Below are 18,567 nucleotides of genomic sequence, written 5' to 3'. Positions count from 1 at the left end.
GTACGGTTGTGCTTTAAGAAATGCTGAAGGGAGTGATTTCAGAGAAAACTGAGAAGACTTGGCTGAACTGATGCAGAGAGAAGTGAGCAGAACCAGGAGAACAGTGTATATGATAACAGCAATGTTATAAAAATGAACAACTTTTAAAAACTTCAGAATTCTGATGAATGCAGTGCCCAACTATGATTCCAGAGGGCTTGGAATGAAACAGAAAATTCACCTCCTCACAGAGAGGTGATGGACCCAGGATGCAGATGAAGACTTAGCTCTTTTATGGATGTGGCCAGTGCAGGAATTTGTTTTGCTTGACTATGCATATTTGTCATGAGGGCTTTGTTTTTCTTTCTTTTTCATTTGAAGGTAGGGGAGGTGGAAGGGAGAGAGTGGATTTTGGTTAATTGGAAAAAAAATTAATTTTTATAAAGAATCATGACAGAGTTTCAGATCGGGAAGGCACTCTGGCAGCCATCTAGTCCAATCCATACCAGAAAAAGAACTCCAATTACAAGATACTAGACAAGCAGTCACCCAGCCTTTGTCTGAAGACCTCCACTTCACAAAAAAATGCATTCCATTTTCAGATACTTCTAATTGTTAGAAGTTTTTTTGTTTTTTTTCTGAGATCAAGCCTAAAGTGGTCTTTTTGTAACTTCCACTACTCCAGGTTCTGTCCTGGGGGGAAGGGGTGTCCACTTAGCAGCCCATAGCTAACCCCACCCCCACCCCACCCCACCCCCAGTCTTCCCTCCAGGTTAAACATCCCCAGTTATAGCAACTCATCTGTCTTTGTCATGAACTAATTTGTGAGTGAACCAAACATCAGATGCCTGGGCCGGCTTTTGCTACAATCGTGGGTCTCGGGGAGGAGTATAACGTGCACAGAGCGGGGCAGACAGGAGGCATGCTGGTGGCCGCTGCCGTGGAAGATGAGTGGGGGCCCCCTCTCAAGCCCAGGCAGTCACAGAAACATCTTTGATTGGTGGGAGATCTGAACATTTATCAGCTCTGAGGAGGTCGGGGAGTGGGAAAAGGAAATGACCTTGTGTGATCCAAGTTGGTGAAACCTCTCCAACCAGCCTGGCTGAAAGCAGGGAAGGCAGAGGCCGGCTCTGTTGTGGGCCCCTGTTTGGGGTCGGCCCAGCAGCTTCCTGACGTCAGTGCAGTTGTCATCTCCCCAACCTGGACGCTTCCTCCACCTCGGGCCTGCTGGGTACTATCAGAGAGGCAGGGAAAAGAGTGATGAGCTCTTTTTCCATGAGAGTTTGCATCTGACCTTTATTTATTTTGTGCTGCTTGGCCTGGGGACAGTCACCTCTCTGGGCCTCCTTTTTCTCATCTGTAAAGTAAATCTTAACCAGCAGAGACAAGACCTTGCTTTACTTTTGAAGCAAGACAAGATGGTGCACCTGTAAGAATAAGAGGAAAGAAGGGAGGAAAGACATTAGTAGAGAAATACATAGAAAGTCAAGCAGGAACTGAAAATCGAATTAAATTTAATTAAAAAAACAGCATAAGTCAAGCAGGGACACACTAGATGTTGTTGCTTGGAAACCTTGGAATATAGAGTCTCATTCACATCCTGTGCACTGGTTCAGCCTGAGTGTTTCTGGATGACTGTGAACCAGAGAGCATTAGAAGGGCACCAGTCCCCTTCCCACCTCCCACAGGGGGCAATTCGCTCCCCCTCACCTCACAACCCTCCAAGCCCTGTTATTTATACATCCAATAAGAACTTAGTACTTGCTTTGCTGTCTGACATCAGGAGCCTAGTTCTGGATCATGGGAGTCAGAGCCGAAAGGAACTTTATAGCTCATTAAGGCCAACTCTTTCATTTTACAGAGGAAACTGAGGCCTAGGGAGGTGCACCTAACTCATACATAGGCAGTCTGTGTCAGAAGTGAGATTGGAACCCAGATCTCCTGACCCCAGAGCTGGTGCTCTTTCCATCTACCTCCCAGGGTTGTTGTGAGTATCAGATGAGGTATTTGTAAAGTGCTTAGTTGTGCCTGGCATATAGTAGGCAATCTGTAAGTGTGAGCAATTATCATCACCACCACCACTATCATCATCACTACCACCATCATCATCATCACCACCACCACCACCACCACCATCATCATCATCTTCATCATCATCATCATCATCATCACTCTATCCCATTGTCTCCTAGATCCCATAATCTCTAGATTAGAATCTCTCAGATTCTAATATATGGTAATATCAGTTGGTTTTTTCAAGTACACATCTTCTCTCTCCCTAACTAGATTGTAAACATTTACTATCTATGGCATTATGAGCATATCATTTTCTCTCTCTGAGCCTCAGTTTCCTCATGTAAAATGGGGAGGAAAATATTTACACTACTGATCTCACTGGCGTGTTGCAACAGAAATGCTTGGGCAACCTCACAGTGCTCTAAAAGTAGGAGATGTTATTGTTATTAAAGATGATGATAAGAACCTGGACAGGCCCGGGAGCAAAGGAACCTGTGTATGCTTCTTTGTGTGCCCCATATAACCCCCAGTTCAATGTCTGTTGAAGGAGGCAGTGTGATACCAAGGGAAGACCACTTGACTCTGAGTCAGACATTGTTTAGTTGCTTTTTAAGTATACCTAATTCTCCATGACCCTATTTGGGGCTTTCTTGGCAAAGATACTGGAGTGGTTTGCTATTTTCTTCTGCAGTTCATTTTACAGATGAGGAAACTGAGGCACACAGGGTGAAGTGACTTGCCCAGGGTCACACAGCTAGTGTCGTGTCTTTTTTTTTTTTTTTTGGCAAGGCAATTGGGGTTAAATGACTTGCACGGGGTTACACAGGTAGTAAGTATCAAGTGTCTGGTCTGAGACCAGATTTGAATTCAGGTCCTCCTCACGCCAGGGCTGGGTGCTCTATCCACTGGGTCACCTAGCTGAGGACCTGAGTTCAGTCCCACCTCTGGCTTACCTCCTACCTCTGTGTGAACTCAGGCAAGTTGCTGACCCTGCCTGGGCCACAGTTTCCTCCTCATGAGGTGGGCTGGACTCAGGTTTCTGAGGTCCCTTTGTATAATGCCCCAAGTTGTATTAGCCTGTGAGCATAGCACATTCAGGCCTAAGATAGCCTTCAAGTACTCACTCTTAACTGTCTCCCTGTGTGGTGGGCTGTGTGTTTGATCTAGGTCTGGAGTGCGTTTTCAGAAATGGAAGCCTCCATCACTCAGACAACCTTGAGAGCATCCAAACCACTTTGGGAGGTTTTTAGCCACAAGGGCCCTCATGCCCAAAGGAAGGAACATCAAGGGTCTGGGTAATTTCACCCACTCAAGCTCTGCCCTCAGATCTACGTTGTTGGAGGTGGGAGGACTAGGGGGAGCCTGAACCGATATGCTGATTGCCCTCGGGGCTTCATGTGCCTCCTGTTGACTTCTGGCCTCTGGGGGCAGTGGCCAGTGGTGACCCCTATAGTGGACAGTCTGAGCTGCACAGGAGGTCATGGGGAAGGCTTGCTGTCTGTTAGGCAAAGCCATAACCAGCATTTTCACTCCTAGACAAACTTCACAAAATGAAATAGCAAAATAGCACAAAAAACTACTTCAAATCAACTTTTAAAAACAAGCCCCATAGTGGTGGTAGAGAGGGGAGGACAGAGACCTCAGGACTCATCCTTTGCCACGGGAAAATAGCAAATTGGGGTACAACCACAAAGGGGTGAAGCTTGCCCCATGTAACAACTGGCTGGTACAGCCAGTAGAATGTGGTCAGGAAGACCTGAGTTCAAATATGGCCTCAGATACATATTAGCCGTGTGACCCTGGGCAAGTCACTTAACCTCTGTTTGCTTTGGTTTCCTTAACTGTAAAAAGGGGATAATTATAACACCTACCTCCTGGGTTCTTGTGAAGATCAAATAAGATGATAATTAGCACAGTGCCTGGTACATACTAAGCACTATACAAATGTTAGCTATTATTTAAGGAATTTGTCCTTTGAGCTAATTTTTCTTGCTAACTAGGTGCTAACTTGTTAGCTGTGCTAACCACAGTTGTTTCTATGCCACTGTAGTGTGTAAGTGCTATCAGCATCCTCTAAACTTCAGTACCCTAGAACAAAGGCCCAGTTGCTCTACCCTAGTTACAATTTTATTGCCAAGCCTTTGGCTGGATGCCTACACATCATCACCTATTGGACATCAGCATTTGATGGCTCGGGAGTCACAAATGACCATGTCCCTGCTTAAGTAGGAATCCAGTACTTCAGGCTACAATAAAAATGTATTTACCAGCTTGTTCAGTTCATTTCTTTGAAATAAGTGCTTAATGAATACTTATTTCCTTCCTTCCTGTAAAATGGGCATTATACCATTTTCTCTACCTAAAATCTAGACCCCAAGGAATGCCCTGATTTTACATTTTACAGGTGCTTACGTATGAGAGGCATTGGCCCCAATGACAGCATAGAAAATCAAGACTTGGAGATTGAGTCTCAAGGCTGTATAGAGATAGAGACAATGAGAGAGAAATCTCGGAAATCAGGGCAGGTCCCACATCCTAGATCTCCTTGGACTCTAGGGTGTTCTGTACTCCGGAGAAATCAGTCAGCCAATCAATAAGCATTTATTAAGCACTTGCTAGGTGCTAAGCACCTTGTTAGCCATAGAGATTAAAAAAGACGGGCACCAGACTCCACAGCCAAGAAGCATTTATTAAGCACTTACTAGGTGCTTAGCACCTTCTTAACCATAAAGATAAAAAAGACGCTGCAGACTATAAAACCAGGACCTGCCTTCAAGGAGCTTCCATTCTAAGAAAATTCCGGACAAGCTTTCGCTGCTTTCGAAGACGATGATCAGCCGCTGCGGCCTCGGAACCTGGACGCGTGGCGGTGCGCAGGCGCGGGACTCCCCTTGAAAGCAGAGGACTAGGACCGGTGCGGTGCCTTGTAGAACGGCTTACTGGAGCAAAATGGCGGACCTGGCGAAGGAAGAAAAGGCTGACATTTCACCACCCGTCTTTGTGTTTCAAAAGGATCAAGGACAAAAGAGATCGGCTGACGGTTCAACTCCAGAAGAGGGAGAAGATTCTGTTCGAGAAGATGGAAGTTGCTGCCCTCTTATGAAACGGGAAAGGACCTCTTCATTAACTCAGTTTCCTCCATCCCAGTCATTATCAAAACCCAGTGTTTTTATGCCATCAACCTTCTGTGAGCCATCTGCAGGCAATTCTGACTCAGAACCAGAGAAAAAGAGCAGTGGATTCCGACTGAAGCCCCCCACACTTCTCCATGGTCAGGCACCCAGTGCAGGTCTACCAAGCCATGAGCCTAAAGAACAGCAGCGGATAAGTGTGCTACACCCCGCAGTGTTACAAGCTCCGCGGCCTGTGGCACTGTCGCAAACAGTTCCTAACAGTGGCACCAGTGGTGTCAATGTATCCTCAGACTGCGTAGGAGCAGCTACATCTGAGTCAGTAAGTAGCAGTGCACCGTGGAGTCCGTCTGAGTCCGCTGACAAGGAGGAAAAGCCCCAGGAAAACGAGTCCAGCAGTACTTCGGAGAATGATACCTGTGAGAGGAAAAAGCAAATTGCACAGCAAGCATTCGTATTTGGGCAAAATTTGAGGGACAGAGTTAAGCTAGGACGTGAAAATGCCGAACCACCTGACCTACAGAATGCCGGCCATCCGAGCTCTGAAACGCCGTCTGTAACAAACTATTTCCTACAGTACATCAGCTCCAGTGTAGAGAACTCAAATAATGCTGATGCCTCCAGTAACAAATTTGTGTTTGGACAGAACATGAGTGAAAGGGTGTTGAGTCCACCAAAATCGAATGAGTCTAGTATAGATGCCAGCCAGGACAACACTGGTGCTGAATCTGGCTCAGAATCCTCCTCCCCAAAACGTACTCCTGAGAAAGCTCAGAGTGCTTCAGAATCCCTGGCGGAGTCAGCCACTGCCTACACCAAGGCCGCAGCCAGGCAGTGTTTACTGGAAACGGTGCAAGTGATCACCGGGGAAGAGGCAGAGAGCAATGTGTTACAGATCCGATGCAAGTTGTTTGTGTTTGACATAACGTCACAGGCTTGGGTGCAAAGAGGCAGAGGACTACGGAGACTTAATGACATGGCATCAACAGATGATGGGCCGTTACAGTCCCGGCTAGTCATGCGGACCCAGGGAAGCCTGCGGCTCCTCCTCAACACCAAACTGTGGGCACAGATGCAGATCGACGAAGCCAGTGAGAACAGCCTCCGAATCACAGCCGTAGACGCTGAGGATCAAGGAGTCAAAGTGTTCCTGATCTCGGCCAGCCCCGAAGATAGAGGCCAGCTGTATGCAGCGCTGCATCATCGGATCTTGGCGTTGCGGAGCAGGGTACAGCAAGAACAGGAGACCAAGATCCAGGCTCCAAAGCCTGAAGCGACACAATCAAATGAGGAGGAGAGTGGTGATGATGTTCCGCCTCCTGATGCATCAGCTGGAGGGAGCATCGATGATGAAGGGGATGGGCAGAAGGTGGGGAGCACATAGCAGCTGGAAGCCCATCTGCTTGCGCACCTACCCCCCCACTCCCGCGGGCGCCTCGATCGTTCCTAGCGGCTCCAGGACTTAGGAAGCCTGCAACCCTGTTCTGTTTGTTCGTTTCTTTGGTCAGGATCAGTAGATTCCACACAAGGCAGACTCAGAAAACTGCCTGAATATGGTTTGGGACATGAAAGCTTATCGTATTGATGAGCAGAAAAATAACCTTCCTTCCCCTTCTTTTCATTGAAATGGCACGCTGACTTGTCACACCCAACCCCTCCTCCGCACCTGAGGATTCCTTTTCTTCAGTAGCTCATGTGGCACCGGCCTCCTGAAACTCATTTTGCATCAACCCCAGGACTTTAGCCATAGCTCTTGGGTCTGTCTGTCCTCCTCTTGCTACCACCTGATTCTTGGAGCCCCTGCCCAGCTGCAGGGAAGCAACACTGAGCAATTTCTATTCCCCTAAATCATCACCCTCAAACTGCTCCACCTCCCAAGTTTGGGCTCCTTGGAGAATGGACAGGCTGAGTATTTTGCATCTTGTCCATCTTGTCCATCTCGCCGTAAGGGCAATCCGGCCAGCCTCAGGGCCCCACTCTCTCCACTGGTCCGTTGTCCAGGTCCAAGCCCCCAGGCAGCATTGAAGGGCCCATTGGGTGTTTCACTAACTCCTCCTTCCCCTCCTGTGTCCAATATCATTTTAGGGGGGTTTCTATTGTGCTGATCCTTTTTTAGAAAGGTTTATTTTTGTTGGTTTTGAAATTTTTTTTGTTTTTAATAAAATGCTTTTGTGTGTTGAGAAAGTGAAGCTCTATTGTTTTGTACTTTTCTGTTACTATTTAAGAGAGACCTAAGCCACTCTATATAATAGGTGTTTTATACCATTTGCTTAGTCAGTTTTGTTCTGGCCAGGTGCAAGTTCGAAGATAGATGCCCACAGGTTGCCCAGTAACAGCTAGTGGGGAACTCCTGTTAGCCTCTCGAAAGTAATGGGTCTTGGTCTTTCCAACAGTGGGGCCAGTCATGGAGGTAGCATCTTTTGGAGTTGTTTAATTTTTCTTTCTTTCCCCCTTCCTTTGATATTTTGATGCAATGACTCCTTCTTTTCCCTTGCTAATTCCTATTTGCATGAACACTATCTTGGGAGCAGCTGAGATTAGGGTGCTAAAGAGGTTGGGAGAGGCAGCTATGTGGTGCAGTGGAAAGAGCACCAGCCTTGAAGTCAGGAGGACCTGAATTCAAATCCAGCCTCAGACCAAACGCTTGACACTTACTGTGTGACCCTGGGCAAGTCACTTAACCCCAATTGCCTTAAAAAAAAAAAAAAACCAGCTGGGCTCCCTCCCAGTTCACCAACCAGAGGGGAAAGGGACTGTTTCTCCAGCTTAGTCTTCGGATATGGGCAGGATGAAGGGAGGGGAATTGCTCAGCCTTGGCCTGTTCACTTCACCCCATGCCATATCAGTTTCACGTGTCCTTCCAACCTATGGCGCAAACTAGAGATAACTCCAGACCCACTCCCACTGTGCCAGAGTGAGAACAGCTACCCCATTGACCAGCATCAAGAAAGATAACGGATATAATCCTGATGTATCCTTGGAGTTTAGGGACCGTTACAAGTAAATTTGTGATACCTTTTTAATACAACTGGATTGGATTTGAGTTCTTGGTGTTCTCCACAAATAGGACACTCTTCCTGGTCCTTCCCACAGTACTGGGAACTGAAATCCCCTCCATGTAGGATTTTCTTTGGACTACTCTCATCATGGGATGGTGATTAGCAGTTTCTCTGGGAGGGCAACATCCCATCGGTGACATCAGACCTGAGCTGCCAACAAATAACTTTGTCATTATCTTCTGGGCTTATTCCTTTTCTCCCCTTCTCTCTCCCAGCACTGCCTTGATATCAGGACATTTAAACACATTTTTAGATTAGTTAAAGCCCCCCTTGGATGACAAAACTCACAGGTTCACAGTCTTCAGGTTCTGCAGGTTAGCTTGGTGCTGTTTCCTCACCTTCCCCAATCCAAATGGTCTCACACTGACTTGGCCAAAGCCCAGAAAGAAGATGAGACCAGTAGGTCTTGGGTCATGTTGGAAAGATCCAGCCGTGCTCCCACACAGAGGTCACCCACTGTTAGGGTCATTCTTCAAACTTGTCAGCTGCTTAGTGGGAACATGCGGCTTCACGTGGAGGCCTTGCGGAGTTCTTTCTGCGTAGTGAAGGGGGACAGATTCCACTTCAGCCCATACAAGAAACTTCTTGTGAATTTGGCCCAGAATTATCTTGAAGCCCCATCCAATGAAAGACATAGGCCAGAGCTAAACTTTATTACACTTCCTGCTTGCAGCCTTAGAAAACTAGTGACAGGTAAAACCAGATAATGTCCATGTGTTTTGGAAGATTTATGTAAGATTGCCACATGAAATGTATTTGGGAATTACATTAAAACTTTTAACAAAAAGAAAATTCTGAAGAGCCCATTCTTCTCTCCACTTCAATGGCACCCAGAATTAGAAGAAGGATGAAAGTCCTGAGGATTTTTTTTTAATCATTTTGTTACCTGCAAGATCAAATTCAGGCGTAAAGTAAGTGTTTGTGCAAGATCATATATAGCTAATGGGACCTTAGAAGACATCTGGCTGTTTTATAGACAAGGGAACAAAGGGTCAGGGAGGTCATTTTTTTCCCAGAATGCATTCATGAAGTTCCTACCATGTGCTTCCACACACAAAAGCAACTCTTGCCCTCTAGGAGTTTACTGGCTGCTGGAAAGGGGAGAGGCTGATGGAGTGGGGTGACTTGACCAAGGTCATAGTAGAAGAATTGGTATTCAAAGCTTGGTTCTCTGCCTCCCATCCTGGATGTGCTGACCCCGTCGAATAATGCCCCCACCATCTTCTTTCAGAATGTCTGCAAACCCGTGGAAGAGGAGAAGCGCCAGGTCCCCACACTTAAGGAAATCAAACAGAAAATTGACAACTACAATAGCAAGGAGAAAAACTGCCTGGGCATGAAGCTGGTAAGTCAAGAGGCCCTGATTCCCACGTCCAGAGAGCCTGTTCTCCCATGTAGGGTCTCTGCCTTCTTTTCTGTAGGTTCTAATTCTGCTCAAGGGCTCATTCCCTATGCGACCTCCATCACTCTGGGCCTCAGTTTCTTCATCTGTAGAAGGAGTAGGTTGGACTAGATGATCTCTAAGCGCCATATTATAAGAGCCTGTTTGTTGCTTAGGTAGAGGCACTAAGTACAGGCCGGGGTGCTTGGGCACTCGGGGCGGGGGGGCATTGCATGCTATGGGGGACCAACTGGTGAGTCCTGCCCTCTGCTGGTGATTGAGCAACTATGGACCCTAATGGTTCTCAGAAAGGATGAAGGGATGGAGGAACAGTGTAGCCTAGTGGACAAGTCACAGGCTCCAGAGTGTCTTAAAGAACATTTTACAGATGGGGAAACTGAGGCCCAGAGAGATGACATAACTTGGGATCATACAGGCAGTGGTTAGCAGAGCTGGGATTAAAGCCCTCCTTTTAAGAGCCCATGCTCTTTGCCCTGTACCATGCTGTATCCTGCAGCCTGGTAGTTCATTTACTGGGGCTGAATTCTCTCCTTTGGGTCCAACCTTTGGACAAGCAAGATGTAGAAGGAAATCCCAAGTGACTGTCCCTGATTGTGAGACCTGAGGCCCAGGGGGCCCTGCTTTGTGACGAGTCTTAAGAGCCACAGTCCAGAACCTCCCTCAAATAGGGTGCAAGTTCTTTTGAACACATCAGGACATTTGTATGGTGGCCTAGAGAGGCCTAGTGGCCTACAGTCTTTGCGTTTTTCAGAAGGGGATTCAGAAGGGGATGGAGGGAGAGCAATTGCCATCAATTAGTCTACCCGTGCCAACTGTGTGTCAGGCACTGTACTTGGTGCTGGGGATACAAAACAACAAAAATATGAAACACCCCCTTCCTTTAAAAGCTTATATTCTAAAGGGGGAAGCAACATGCACAAATGTTAGTATAAGAGAATAAATTAGTATATGGAACATAATTGTACAATATGGGGAAGAGGCATTGGCAATTGGGAGAAGGACGATTAGGGAAAGTAGGTGGTTGCGTTTATGCTGAGTTTTGAAAGACACTTAAGGATTACAAAGGATCCTTACCTAAAACACTGCCCTGGTTTGGGAATTTTGCCTGGCTTGTTAGCAAAGCAACCTCCAACACCTTCCCTTTCCTCTCAGAACTGAAAGAGGCAAGGGGAAGCCCAGGGAGAGAATGCCTGGTTCAGAAAAAGGGTATCCCTTTCCAGGATTTCTCCCCTTCCCAGATGAAGTCTGGCAGGCCTGGGAACACCCAACAGGGTCCACAGAGAGAGCTCTGCCCCACTGTAGAAGGCATCCCCCGAGGAGGGCCATCACACAAGTGCATTGACTCGTCTCCTCCCTCCCTCCGATGCTTTTGTGTAGAGCGATGATGGTACCTACACGGGCTTCATTAAAGTGCATCTGAAACTTCGGAGGCCCGTGACAGTACCGGCTGGGATCCGGCCCCGGAGCATCTACGACGCCGTCAAGGAGGTGAACCTGGCCGCCACCACAGACAAGAGGACGTCCTTCTACTTGCCGCTGGACGCCATCAAGCAGCTGCACATTAGCAGCACCACCACAGTCAGCGAAGTCATCCAGGGGCTCCTCAAGAAGTTCATGGTAGTGGACAATCCCCAGAAGTTTGCTCTGTTCAAGCGGACGCACAAGGATGGACAAGGTAGGAGGAGCAACCCACCTCCCATCTCCAGCGTCACCTCCAGTACAGGGGGGAGAAAGGGGGCTCTCCCGGGAGGAGGCAGGGCGGCCAGCCCTGGAGCTGCATTTCCTAGTTTGTGCCACCGGGGAACTGCGAGGTTTCATGTAGTGAGAATAGCGGTTCCGTGAGGAAATCTCAATGCCAGCAATATTTTCACTCCCAAATGTTAAATGTAAAACTCCATTTGTGTCAAGAGTACTTTTCCCTGGCATGCTTTGCAAATTAGACCTTGGAATCTGAAAGCCCTGGGTTTGAGCTCTACTCAAGACACTAGCTATCTGACCCTGGGAGAGTCACTCACCATCTATGAGTGCCAGTTTCTTGATCTGTAAAATGGAGATAATATAATCCATCTCCAAAAGCTGTTTGTGAGGCTCAAGGTGAACCTTCACTTGCTTTATAAATGTAAGTTCCTAATATAGGCAGCAATTTTCTGATATGAAAAAAGGTTTAATGATCCTTTTTGTTAGAAAATTTCCCTAACATCTCTCCCTCTAATCTTAGGGCCAAACTGAGAAGAGAAAGTCTTACATGCCTCCTACACCAACATTGAAGTGTTTTATCAATATACTTTCAGGCCCCCAAATGTTCTGTGGGCAAACTAGCTTGCCCTAAAATATTCAGATCTTCAGTAAAGTCAACATCCAAATAAACCCACCATCACAGAGGCCAGGAGGAGGCACCCTCAGCTAGTGGCCTCCCAACTCCTATCTTCCTCTGGACTTAAATTTTCTAATCTGTGTAATGGATTTGGACCCTCCCATTCTCTGAACAGGATGTGGAGAAAGGGAATATGTGTTCTAAGGCAGATATGTTGCCATGGACACCCACAAAATCATCTTGCTGTATAAAGTATCATCATTAGAGGCAGCATGGAGTAGTGCCTAGAATGACAGATTTGGGAGTCAGGAAGACTCGAGTTCAAATTTGACATTTACCAGCTGTGTGACCCTGGGCAAGTCACTCTCTGAACCTCAGGCAGCTCTCTTAATACTACAAGCTGTGAACTGCCGTGGAATCTAGAGGTGGAAGAAGTTCACGCTCCGGCTAAATCACTGGATCACAGAACTAGAACTGGGAGGAACTTTAGAGTTCACCTAGTTCAAAGCTCATTTTACAGGTGAGGAAACTGAGGCCCAAAGACATTAAATTGCTTGCTCCAGGTTATAAGTCAGGTGAACAACTGGCAAAGCTGGGATTGAACCCAAGGCCTCCAACTACAGACCCTCGGTTCTTTCCACCATACCATAGTGTTTCTTTACGTGTTATTATTTTTAGTATTTTATTTTTTTCTCAATTACATGTAAAAACAATTTTTAACATTCATTTTTAAAAATTTTGAATTCCAAATTCTCTCCCTCTCTGAAATGGTAAGCAATTTGATATAGGTTACATGTTGTTAATAAGGAGCATCTTGGGATTTAACACTGCTAAAAAGTCTTATGGGCCAATGCCTAGTTTTATAATGCCTAGTTAACTTCTGTGTCCTCTTGGTCTCCAACAAAGTTGGCAGCACAGCATGGTGAGAAACATCCTGGGACGAGAGTCAAAGGACCTTGGATCCACAGCTGGCTGTCACAAACTGACTGTGACCTCAAGCAAATCACTTTATCTCTCTGGATCTGATTCCTCATCTGTAAAATGAGGAGGTTAAACTAGATAATCCCTTAACATTCTGGCATGGCCTTCTATCATTGCCCTCAGCAGCTTAACACCCCTAGACAGACCCCTGCCCTTCCTCTCTGAGATGAGGGACCCTCAATCCATTCTCTCATCTTCAGTGCTATTTCAGAAACTCTCCATCACCGACTGTCCCCTTTACCTTCGCCTGCTGGCCGGCCCTGACACAGACATCCTCAGTTTTGTGCTAAAGGAGAACGAGACGGGAGAGGTGGAGGTAGGTCCGACCCTATCACTAATCCTGCGCCTCTGAAGCCTACTGGGTTGGTTGTGGGTGGGTTGTGTTGACTCATCTGGTTGGCCCCATTGAAAAAAAAAATGCCACTTTTCCAGTAACTTTTTGATTTGTTAAATGATTTTTTTAATTGCTTTTGCTCTGAAGTGATAAGTGGGGCAAGTGGGTCACAGGTGGAAAAAAATGATGTGAGCATTGTAGTTTTCAGACTAACCAGGCGGAATGCAAACAGAACTATAGGATCCAGAGAAGGGAACGGACTACAAGACACCAAGGGGGTTCTAAAGCCAACTGCTAACCTGCATACTGTGCTGCCGCCGTTCCTCTCTAACTCTTCCCTTCTCCCTCCACAGTGGGATGCTTTCTCCATCCCGGAGCTCCAGAACTTCTTAACCATTCTGGAAAAGGAAGAACAGGACAAAATCCAGCAAGTGCAGAAGAAGTATGACAAGTTCAAGCAAAGACTGGAGGAACTCTTGAGAGATGCCCAGGGCAAACCTGGCTAACCCTGCCTGCCTCCCCTTCCTCCCTCGTCCTGGAACAGCTCCAGAGGAGAATGGATTGGATTATTATTTTGCAACAGACACTTATCTCAGGACACATCTTGCTGGGCACTCGTGTGCTCACCCTCAAGTTGTTCCAGTGGGCAGTAACTTCTCCGATGTGTTGTCTTGGGATCTTTTCTCTCGCCCCTTCCCGTGTCACCCCTCGGCCCCCAGAGACACTGTTGTGGAAGCAGTCCCGGTGTTCTAAGAGAATCTTTCTCTTGCTCTGTCAAACCACAGGCCTTTCAGAAACCCAACAGCTGCCTTGATGCATCACCAATCCAGGACCTACCACTGGTTGGCAAAGGCAGATATGGGAAAAACAAGGGAAAATGATTTTAAGGAGATGCGTATTCCTTCCTGGACCTCTGTTCTGTTCTCTCTTCCCTCCCTTCTCTTCTTGAACAGCTTTATTTATTGAGTCACATAATAAAAGAGCTGAATGTTCATTTGTGGAGACCTAGCGGGCTCAGAGTAGACCACCAGAAGTAGGAGGGAAGGAGAATAAAAGGAAAGGAGTGTGTTAGCTAGTACCTTCCCCTCCACCTTCACCCCTCCCTCAGCTACAGGTGCCTATAATTCAGGCTGAGATGCCTCCTAAAGTCACTGGCCCCTGCTAAGAAACCCTGAGCGCCTTAGCTTAGGGGTTTCCATAGAGATCATCAGTGTGAGCCTCTCCAGCACATGATATTATGAGGGTGAAATCTTAGGTGCATATGTGTGTGTGTTTGTGAGTGGGTGTGTACACATCCACATCTGTCAGAAAATTTTTCTCAACATAAATTTGATGCTGTTTCCATCCTTTTGATATTTCTCCCAAAGTGAAACTGGCCTCTTCCCTGCCCAGAGGTTTTCATTTTAAACTTTTGTTCTGGAGAAACTGAGTTGGACAGAGACTAAAATGTATTTCAGAAAATCATCTGACAAGCAACCTCCAACCTCTGGGAGCAGGGAAGAGGCTCTATTGTGCCTGAGATGCCCTGACCCAACCGTCCCAGGGCTGCTACCACTGCTCCCTCTGCCTTCTGCCTCAGGCCCTGGTCCTGTGGGATTCCAGTTGTGGCCAGAAGACCTTGCCTTTCTCAGAGAAGTAGGGAATTACAAACTCAACCCTCCCATTCTGAAGACTGGGCACTACGCCCAGAGTGACCCCTAAATGATGGAGAGCCCCAGGGGCCCTTGTCTCCCCTTTGACCTCAGTGCCTTTCTGTCTTTAAAGGGGGTGTGGGAATAAGTTCAAGGTTTCCAGATGCTGCTTGCCGGGTGCTAGACAGCAGATGGCTGGCAGAGCGGGTTGAGGAAAGCCCCCCTTCCCAGCTACCAAAGGGAGAATGGACTTCTCTTCCCCTATCACAGCTGCCCCTCATCCTTGGGGGTGCTGTACAGGGGGGACACGCGGCTTCCTGACTGCTACTTTGTGCTGACTCATTGGACTGGTGCAAACTTCAGTTATGAACCAACCAACCAGTTCACGTTATCAGCCAGGTATGGATAGAGACAGCATGGAGTAGTGGGCCAGCTTTCAGAGTCAGGAAGACCTGGGTTAGAGTGGCTTTGTGACACAGGGCAAGTCACTTAACCTCAGTGTCCCAGTCAACTTGCTAAAACTGTAAGCTGTGAGCAGATGCTGATGTTCATTGGTAGATATTTCCTCTGCTGATGGAATCACAGCCTTAGGCCCAGAAAACAAAAGAACACCCTTCAAGGCAAGGACAGAAGGATTGTAATTTTCAACTGAGGGTTAGACTCCAGGCCCAGCCCTTAAGAGACCCTTTTTTCCCTTGCCTTCAATTTCCAAATCCCCAAAAGCCCATTACTCCATAGGTAAAGGTAAGCTGATGTTCCCAGCTTCTCCAAGGCCTCAAAGGGTGGCCTTTCTTTCTCCTCACCTCTCCCACTAAACATCCACCCTCATCACTGCCTCTGGAGAATACAGTGTGTGTATATACATACATAGATACATTATATATAATATAAATTATATATATGTATGTATATGTATACCCACATGTAGTCTTTATATCTGTAGAAGAAACAGCAACCTATACAAATACCCCTTCTCCCCCCATCCCACATCTCACACTGTACCCTCCCCTTCAAAAAAAAAAAACAAAAAAACCCTCCTCTCCCTCTGGTTTAAATTAAGGGAAAAAACCCATTTCTCTTAATCCTGCATGTCTACAACCTTGGTATAAGGCATGGCTCTCGCTGCAACTGCCGTGAATGCTGCTGAAAACCTCCCTCCAATGGGAAAGGCGATTTTATTTTTAAAGGGAATAAAAAAAACCTATTACATAGATATATATATATAGAGATATACAAATATAGTACATAGCTATATAGAGAGAGTGTGGGAGAAAGCATGGGACAGCTCAGATTCTAAAGAAAGCACAGCTAGATTTTGGACCTGGGCTGAGGTCTAAAGCTCTTAAAAAAAAAAAAAAAGTATGAAAAAAGAATTCCTTCCCTCTCAGAGGTGGATGTGACTGCTGGCAGTGCCTTCCTAAGGGTCATGTTGCTTTGTGTGTCTGTGTGTATGTATATGTATGTGTATGTGTGTGTGTGTGTGTGTGTTGTATGAACTTTTTAAAAAATGTTGGTCTGAGTTGTAAAAAAATATACATATATATATGAAAATAAAAAGCTTGTTGCAAAAGTGATACATCTGGTACTATTGTTTCATCTGGCTTTTCTGGCTTACCCCAAGTCACCACCTTCCTCTGGGTGGGGAATAGGATCAGAGAACATGATTTTTTAAAAATTCCCTTGGGACAGAATATTGACCAAATAGTTTGAAGACTTTAGTTGCCTAAATGTGTATGAAGGGTGGTGTGATCAGCTGTTCTCCATCTTAATTATGACCCCATGCGGAAGCAGTTCAACCCTATACTGTCCTCTTCTCTCAATGCCCTTGGCCCTTATCCTATAGAAGAGCCTACCCTACCAAGCCTGAGCCTGGGTTTACTCCCACTACTGCCTTTCTTCCTTCCTACTGAACAGAGGGCGTGAAAAACAAATCTTTGCTGATTTTATAGGTCAACTATAAATTTGTTCCATAATCTCAACTGGGTCCTCACTGTAGCAAGGCAATAGTTTTAAACTTCCCCATTCAATTCACAATCTTCCAAACTTTTTCATTCTTTCTCAAACCTCCCATGGATCTCCCTACCCCTACCCTTTGCTGAAAAAATCGAGGCAATTTGCAGATGCCTTCCACTCTCTCTTGTACCTGTCTCACATGAGGCTGCCATTCTCCTTGGCAAGGCCAACCCCTCTACACATACAAGCGATCCCACTCTACCCTGTCTTCTCCACTACCCCTACTCTCACTTATCTTTAGTCTCTCCCTATCTACTAGCTGCTTCTCTACTGTCTACAAACTGCCCGTGCCTTCCTCATCCACAAAAAGCCCTCAATCTGGCTATCTTCCTATTATCTCCTCCCTTTTGTAATTTGAAAAGGCCACATACAATTGATGTCTTTACGTCCTTCCCCCTCACTTCTTAATTCTCCAAAGGCTGGCTTCTGACGTCATCATTTAACCGAGATTGCTCTATCCAGTCATCGGTGATCTTAGTTGCCAAATCCAATGGCCTTTTTCTCAGTCCTCATCCTTCTTGACCTTTCTGCTGCCTCTGACCCTATTGACCAACATCATCTCCTCAGACACTCTTGTCTTTCCAGGTTTTCATGACACTGTTCTTGCTTCTCCTGTCTTCTCCTCAGTCTCCTTTACTGTATCTTCATCCAGGACATTCCCCAAAAAAGTGGGCATCCCCTAGAAGCTCTGCCCTGAGCCTTCTTCCCTTCTCCCTTTATACTGTCATTTGGTGCTCTCACCAGCTCCCATGGACTCAGTAATCATCCCTACACAAATTATTCCCAGATCTGTTTGTCTGACCCCAATCTCTCTGCTGACCTCCAGTGTATCACGTTCAACCGCCTACTAGTCACCTCAAACTCCACATGCTCTTCAATCCAGTGACATCCACCTCCTTCCTATTCCTCTCATATGACTCGCCATCTTCCAACTCTGGGTATTTTCACTGGCTATCCCCCCAGGCCCGAGACTTTCTCTTCCATCTGACTGCTGGCTCTCCTGGCTTCCTTCAAGTCTCTGCTAAAGTTCCACTGTCTGCAAGGCTTTCCCAGTCCTGCATGCCTTCCCTCTGGGATTATCTCCCATTTATCCTGGATCTTTTTTTTACAGAGTTGTTCACATGTTTTCTTCCCCACAAGACTGTGAACTCCTGGAAAGCAGGAACTATTTTTTGCCTTTCTTTGTATCCCCAGTGCTTAGCACTGTGTCTAGCACACAGTAGATGTTTGATAAATACTTGCTGACTTGACTCCACAGAGCAAAATGAAAAAACTGCTTAAGGCACAGCAGGAGACAATTTTCAGTTACGTAAAAGTAAGGACTGCAAAGAGCTAAGGAAGATTAAATTTTAGGTCAGGAAAAGAGAAAAGGTCTTTAAAAATTGGTAGAGCAACCACTGTCTTAAAAGGCTGAAAACGAGCTCAGCTTGGAAGCAGGTGGCTGGACATGGTGATCACTTATTCTTGCTGCCCTCTGTCTTCACTTGAACACTGAATCTTACAAGTTTTGTAGTAAAGACAGAAGTCATTAGAATGCATTACGTTCTGTTCTTGGGTGTTGATTACACAAGGCACCATGCCCAGATCATTTTCGAGTCTAAAGCCTTTGATCTGGGGGAACTTATAAATTATCATCTAGCCCAGCCCCCACTCCTTCCTTTCTCTGGGTGCAGGCCGTATGTGGTGAAGGCCTGTTCTAAAGGGTCC

General features: G+C 46.4%; 1 protein-coding gene, 1 long non-coding RNA gene and 1 pseudogene across 3 annotated transcripts in view; 2 read left to right on the top strand and 1 right to left on the bottom strand.

The window, feature by feature from the left end:
* The window catches only part of RASSF5 (Ras association domain family member 5), a 112,050-nt gene extending 95,844 nt beyond the window's left edge, over nt 1-16,206 (top strand). For both annotated transcript variants that reach the window (XM_027871818.1, XM_027871819.1), the window contains 4 exons: nt 9,417-9,530; nt 10,965-11,262; nt 13,083-13,198; nt 13,570-16,206. In XM_027871818.1, the coding sequence (XP_027727619.1) occupies nt 9,417-9,530; nt 10,965-11,262; nt 13,083-13,198; nt 13,570-13,722 (681 nt within the window). In that variant the 3' untranslated portion in view covers nt 13,723-16,206. The remainder of the gene's footprint in view (nt 1-9,416; nt 9,531-10,964; nt 11,263-13,082; nt 13,199-13,569) is intronic.
* Nucleotides 795-13,935, bottom strand: LOC114050191. The gene is made up of 3 exons (XR_003569949.1): nt 13,844-13,935; nt 13,516-13,614; nt 795-1,406 (listed from the first exon to the last, which is right to left on the bottom strand). It is a non-coding gene; the product is annotated as an uncharacterized LOC114050191 (long non-coding RNA).
* On the top strand, nt 3,910-7,258 carry LOC114050188 (annotated as a pseudogene).
* Nucleotides 16,207-18,567: the final 2,361 nt, after the last annotated feature.

The sequence above is a fragment of the Vombatus ursinus genome, unplaced genomic scaffold (assembly GCF_900497805.2).
Source record: "Vombatus ursinus unplaced genomic scaffold, bare-nosed wombat genome assembly UNPS02014798.1, whole genome shotgun sequence".
Classification (NCBI taxonomy): domain Eukaryota; kingdom Metazoa; phylum Chordata; class Mammalia; order Diprotodontia; family Vombatidae; genus Vombatus; species Vombatus ursinus.
The sequence above is the reverse complement of the archived record's forward strand: the minus strand, read 5'-3'. Positions and strand labels throughout refer to the sequence as shown.